This window comes from Schistocerca americana, chromosome 8, assembly GCF_021461395.2.
Source record: "Schistocerca americana isolate TAMUIC-IGC-003095 chromosome 8, iqSchAmer2.1, whole genome shotgun sequence".
NCBI lineage: Eukaryota > Metazoa > Arthropoda > Insecta > Orthoptera > Acrididae > Schistocerca > Schistocerca americana.
In genome coordinates this window covers 259,629,804-259,637,033 of record NC_060126.1, presented here as the reverse complement: position 1 = coordinate 259,637,033, position 7,230 = coordinate 259,629,804, and the positions used below count along the sequence as shown (strand labels likewise).

General features: G+C 36.0%; 1 protein-coding gene across 1 annotated transcript in view; it reads right to left on the bottom strand.

Annotated features, from left to right (window-relative positions):
* Positions 1–312: 312 nt before the first annotated feature.
* The window catches only part of LOC124545090 (synaptic vesicle 2-related protein), a 95,053-nt gene continuing 88,135 nt past the window's right edge, over positions 313–7,230 (bottom strand). Inside the window, exons 12-13 of the mRNA XM_047123902.1 lie at positions 6,921–7,010; positions 313–636 (exon numbers count right to left, since the gene is read on the bottom strand). Coding sequence (XP_046979858.1) covers positions 484–636; positions 6,921–7,010 — 243 coding nt within the window. The 3' untranslated portion in view covers positions 313–483. The remainder of the gene's footprint in view (positions 637–6,920; positions 7,011–7,230) is intronic.

Here is a 7,230-nt window from a genome sequence, read left to right as displayed (position 1 = left end):
TTGTAAAATATTGTACGCCTGGTAATTTATGCTCTTTTTTGTCACTGACCAAGTCATGAAAAAATAAATGAGATAAACTCATAGTTCAGCACTGTTTCTGATACCAGTTTCTGGTCTATATGCACAAAATCTGAAGATATTAAAAAAAAATAGCTGCAATGAATTCTCATTCCAGTTTTAGCACTTCTGAACTCTAGTCTATAACAGGCACATCAATAAGTAATATATAATAATTTTCTCATGCTTAATCAACTATGCTGTCAAGCTCTTAATAATAAAGAAATGTTAATATCAAGTTTATGATCCACTGCTTCCCATTTTTGGTCTTTCTTGGCCACTACAGCAGCAACACAATAATTACTGTGTCACCCCATATAACATTTCTATGGGGCTCCCAATTCCCGGTATCACATGATCTTTGATGAGACTTGTAATTTCATCTACTTCTATAACTAACAAATTACTCTAAATTACTATGCAGCGTCAACGAGGAGAAGGATTTCGTCTGGATGCAACAGCATCCTTCATCTCCTTTCCTTGAGTTTCAACTGGCAGTAGAAAACAAGCAATGGCTGCCATTATGGCTGCCACTGCATACACTGCTGTAGCAAGTATCAGTGATGCCTGCATCAAGACCTAAAAAAAAAAAAAAAAAAAAATTATTTACAAAAAAAAGTAAATAAATAAAATAAAGACAAAGACACCAATTTATACCATTAAAATTGGCACATATCTAAAGTTAACACACATATCTAAAGTTAATGTTAACGTTAAATTCAGATTAGGAAACCCAAAATAGACACCTGACACAGTGAAATATAACATCAAAGCTTCATTGACTCCTGATACATATATTTAGTATGCACATCCTATATAACAGCACTACAGAAACCAGGACCAATCTGTAAATTCTCCTGAGTACTGCCTGAACCTTCAAACGCCCACTTCTACTGCTGGTAGAAATAGACACAACGCACATTACAGGATGCCCGAAGTAAAATGTTTACAAAAGTTCTTCTGCAATGAAAGTTACTATAGCCAAAGACTGATCCGAAATTACATTGGTTTATTGTTGCTCTTCGTCAGTTCAAAGACTGGATTGATGCAGCTCTCCATGTTAGTCTAACTTGCATAAATCTCATCATCTCTGCATAACTATTCCAACCTACATCCATTTAAACCTGCTTACTGTAGTCAAGACTTGATATCACATCATAATTTTTACCCTCCACACTTCTCTCCAGTACTGAATTACACAATAAATTTCCTTTCTCCCTATTACATTCAGCACTTTTTTATTAGTTACCCATCTACATCTATTCACTGCAAACCACTGAAGTTCATGGCGGAGGGTACATCACTTTGTACGAGTTATTAGAGTTTCCATGTATCTAATCTTCAGCATTCTCTTGTAATACCCATTTTTCAAAAGTTTCTACTCTCTTTTTGTTTATACTATTTATCATACAAAGCTACACACAAGACAAATACTACCAGAAAAAGTTTCCTAAAACTTAAATTCACTACATTATACACCAACATTTTTCTTTTTTTCATAAAAAGATTTTTTTGCCACTGCAAATCTGCAATTTATATTCTTTCCACTTCAGTTACTGTCAGTCATTTTGCTTCCCAAATAGCAAAACTCATTTCCTTCTTTAGTCACTCATTTCCTATGTTCTGATGACAACATCCTGAGTAGCGCCTGCCCAGAGATCTCAATGAAGGGTCTATTTTACCTCTGGAATATTTTATCCTGGGTGTTGTATACAGAACAAATATGATGAATAGAGATGTTATGCATCACCAATGGTGTTACATGTTGAAGAGTGTCAGAATAAATGTTCACAATAAAGGCAGAAGTGACTGTCTGTCTGAAGTCGGCATTTCACTGGAACAGGGAACTGTCTCACAATACTGTAACTGTCAATTCTTACACCATACACTGAAATAGTTCTTTGGGAGAAAGTACACCAGTTACCACATTATTTACATGTTCATTCATGGCTCTAGAGAAAATTGATCTTATATTTTCACACAAACATTCACTCACATGCATCCACTTGCAGCACATTTGGGCACCAGTGTCATCAGGTGTGATCGCTAATGTACTTACACAAAAAAATAACACTACCTCAAAAGCTAGTCCAGTCTCAGGCTCATTACATGTGCCTATGCACCACATATACATGAGTTGTTGCCGTTCTTCACCCCTTCACAATCTACAGCCCCACTTCATTGTCAATCTCATTGTGCATCGCACAAACTCAACAATTACAGGCAATGTAGATACAACTTGGAATTTTTCTTATTCTGAAATTTATATTTGAATCTATAAAACAAGCATGAGTAACAGACTTCAAAAAATCACTCCCATTTAGCCTGACCAGCCGTGGATGTTGTATCTGCAGTGTCGAGAATTCCATTGCCCAGTATGCTGAAGGCCTTCACAGACAGGCATCTGCCGACACCCCCCCCCCCCCCCCCCCAAAAAAAAAAAAACTAGTCAGCAAATACGTTTCCTGCACCACATCCTCATACACACTTAATCCTCCCACCATCCACAAAAACAAAAACCAGCCAAAAAGGACACTGCAGACTGGAAAAACTGAACTACATCCTTCAACACAACTTCAACTATCTGTTACGAATCCTGGAAAATGAGAGACGTTCTACCACCAATCCTTTCTATTACTCCTGAAATGATATCTCACTGCTCACTCAACCTATGCAACATCTAGGTCCTATGCCAGTCCCACTCCCAAACCCCTGCTGCAAAGGCCATATCCCTGAAGAAGACCTAAGTGCAAGACCTGTCCAATTCAATCTCCCCAGAATGTCCTACTCTAGTCCTATCACAGACTTATTTGATCCTGTCAGATGCAGGGCCACCTATGGAAGCACCCTTGTCATATACCGGCTTTGGTGCAATTTCTGCACAGCACTTTATGTAGACATGACCACCAATCAGCTGTCCACAAAACTGTGGCTGATAGTTAAGTTGACCTTCCAGTGGCAGAACATCCTGTTGAGTACAACACACTCAAGTTCCATGGCTACTCCATAACACTTGCTGCCTGGATCCTTCACTTCAGCATCACATTTTCTGAACTACACAGATGGGATCTATCCTTGCAACACATCCTTTATGCTTATAATCTTTCTGGCCTCAATCTCTGCTAACTTACTGCACAGTCCACACCGCCTACCCGACATACTCCCTTTCCTCTGTACTGTCACCCGTTCACAATCTACAGCCTCACTTCATTGTCAATCTCACTGTGCATCACACGAACTCAACAATTACAAACAATGTAAATACAATCATCCCCAAGAAAATATTGTAGGGAAGGTCAACCAAAGACTGTTTTACTGACAGACCAGTTGGAAGATGCAAGACACCTGCTACAGAGGCTGCCTCCACTGTGCTTGTCCACCTCTTCTGGAATATTTTTACATGGTACAGTATTCTTACCAATTAGAAAAGACTTGAGGACACTGAAAAACTTCAAAGGAGGACAACTCATTTCTTACTTTCACAAAATAGAGGAGAGTGTCATGAATATAACACACAAGTCGTGGTGACTATCACTGAAATGAGAGTGTTTTTCCATTGTAGAGAGATCTTTTCATGGAATTACAATCACCAACTTTTCCAACCTCTTCCGGAATATTTTTACATGGTACAGTATTCTTACCAATTAGAAAAGACTTGAGGACACTGAAAAACTTCAAAGAAGGACAACTCATTTCTTACTTTCACAAAATAGAGGAGAGTGTCATGAATATAACACACAAGTCGTGGTGACTATCACTGAAACGAGAGTGTTTTTCCATTGTAGAGAGATCTTTTCATGGAATTACAATCACCAACTTTTTCCTCCAAATGCCAAGCCATTTTTTTTTTTAAGCCCACCTACATAGGGAGAAAAGACAATTGTGATAAATAAGAGAAATCGGAGCTCTCATGGAACGATTTATGTGTTTGTTTTTCTCACAGGCTATTCAAGGATGAAACAAAAGAGAAACAGTCTCAAAGTGATTCTATGAACCTTCTGCCAAGCACTTACACATGAATTGCAGAGTAATCACGTAGATGTAGATTTAATACTGTGTCAGTGCTCTGTGCAGTGTTCTGACATCGTTTGTACAGACTGACCAATGTACCTGCTACCACATTCATAAGGAATTTTATAAATTCCAGAAACATAAAGACCAAGATTGTCTTTTACAGGACAAAGTATCTCTCTAATTTTCTTAGCTGTCAGCAAATCGACTGAATACCATGTCTGCCCAATACTCTGCCTATTTTATTTTTTGTAGGTCCAAAGAAAGAAAGCTATGAAAATAAACAGAAATATTAGTTTGAAATGAAGAAACTTTTCTCACAAATTATGGAAAATGCTGTAGATTGTCATAAACAATATAAAATAATCATTTTGCTAGTGGCAGAAAGTGGATTTGTGTACAATTACTGTATACTAGCTTAGTGCTCGTTGCTTCACTCGCATGGGCAGTATGGTCTGCGAAGTGTGTTTTTCTTTTTCTTTAACTGTATTTTTATGTTGTTCAATAATTGCAACACCACCTAAACTTTTCACACTAATTAAGGCCAAAAAGTGAGTCTGATATCTAAAATCCAAGGTTTTTGCTAATCAAGCTGACACTTCCATAGGTCTTTCACACCACAACACACATTTCTTTATATCTGACTGAGAAGTGAAATCTCAATATTTATAGATTTAGTTTTAAATCTTTTTAATATAATGAAATATTTTCTCATAACTTTTCAACCCCTGATTTGCTGCCTTAGAGGTTGTACTTCCAAAAACAGTGAAAAACATGTTTATTTTATTTCTAACAAAGAAGCCAAATACAAATTTTGATATATTTAGCTTTGAGAACGCTTTCATAATGAAGTAATTTCATAAAACTTTTCATCTCCTATTTCACTCCCTAAGGGGATGGAATTTTCAAAACAACTGAAACTTTTTTAATATTTATAACCGACAAATCAAATACCAATTTTCATAGGTGTAGCTTTAAAAATGCTTCAGTAGTTATTTAATAATGATTTAATTAAAAAAAATCACCCATCATTTTACTTCATTAGTGGTTGAATTTCTAAAATGCTGGGACATGTATTTTTTTATTTCTGGCTGAGAAACCAAACACCAATTTTCACAGTTCTAGCTTCAAAATTCCATTAACAGCATCATATTTTCAAAAAGCTTTTCATCCCATATTTCACATCCTTAGAGTGGAATTTTGAACAATCCCTTTTTAACCTATGTCTACAGTGTAAAATACACACCCAATCCAAATTTCAAGTTTCTATCCTTAACAGTTTGAGCTGAGCAATGATGAGTCAGTTAATCAGTCTGGTCATAATTTACCCCCTTACAGGTTGAATTTCAAAAAACAATGAACTGCAGTTTCTTTTTCATTTCTAACTGAGAGTCAAATCCAAATTTTCATAGATTTAGTGTTAAAAATGTTTTTGTAATGAAATATATTTTTTATTTGTGACCAAGAAGTCAAATATCAATGTTCATAGATGTAGCTTTAAAAATACTTTAGTAGTTCTTTAATAATGATTTACTTTTTTTTAAATAACTTTCACCCACTATTTCACCCCCATAGGGGTTAAATTTCCAAAAATACTAAAACAAGTATTTATTTCTCGAATTAAATTTTCACTCTACAGTGGAGTGTGCGCTGATATGAAACTTCCTGGCAGATTAAAACTGTGTGCTGGACCAAGACTCAAACTTGGGAGTTCTGAGTTCGAGTCTCGGTCCGGCACACAGTTTTAATCTGCCAGGAAGTTTCAAGTATTTATTTATTTCTGACCCACAAACCAAATACCTATTTTCATAGGTCCAGCTTCATAGTTACCTTAATAGTGACATTTTGAAAAAAACCTTCATCCCCTATTTTGTCCCCACAGAAGCAGAATTTCAAAACCCTTTTTAAATGACTCCTACAGTATACGATCTACACCTTTTCCAAATTTCAGGTTCCTATACTTAGCAATTTGGGTTTGGCAATGATGAGTGAGTGAATGAGTGACTCAGTCAGTCAATATACTACCTTCTATATATCCACAGATAAGAAGCACTAATACACAATTAACAATATGAAATGAGGTAGATTGCTACTATTGCAATCTACCCTATTGTTATTACATTCTGAATTTTTCACTGCCTAATACTTGCATAATTTATATATAGCTCTGGGCAAGTTCAGTAGGCAAAACTCTTAGGTGCAGAGAAGTTCTGCAGCAAGCCATTTATTACTGACCAGGGATGGCAAAGACCCTTTAATCATTAGTACTGGCATTATTCCACTTCTACAGTAATTACCATTAATGTAAGGATACAGAGGACTTGATATGGTTGAATCATCAATAGTCACAGTTCTAAACACTTTGAAATAATTACTGGTTCCACAAAAATTTCATTTTTTAAATAGAAAGTAGAAGTTATGCTGTGCTACATTGAACTACTTATTTTTATGAGTGATTCCCTTACACTCAGCAGTAGTAATGACACTGTAGAAGTCGTGTATGTTGATACAACTGCGTTTGCAGTTTTATGTTGATTCATAGTCCGAGTTAAGGGACAATATACCACAATAAAGCTGCATATTCATTCATTCATTCACTCACTCCATTCATTGTGTTAGTTAGATATAACATATTAAGTAAGAGTGGATACTACAAGATCAAAGAGAAAAATCTAACATCCTCATATTTTAAACACATCTGACTGCTGACAGATGAGTACAGGAACAGTTTCCCCAGTATAAGACAGTGCTTGCGCACTCTTCACCTAGCATGAAGTTTCACAATGTACACTCTATTGAGGAAAGAAATGTTAATTTGATAGAGTTACTTGCTTTAACATTGAATTACTGACCTGGGCTACATATGGTGTAACCATTGCCCCTAATCTTGCCATGGCACTGCAGGTACCTACACCAACAGCTCTGAGAGGGGTTGGATACACCTTTGAAAAGATATATATATATTGTTATAATTAACAATAGGAATGTACATAAAACATTTTTAATGACTATAGGAAGTTTACAAAATAAAATATTATTTTCATATGAAGTTAATGTATTTCCCAAGAGGGACAACTGATGCAGCTATCAGACAAACAAATTAAGCACTATTAAATTACCAGTGTCAGGGTGGAGGAGAGTGGGGTGAAAGGGAAGGAGAAA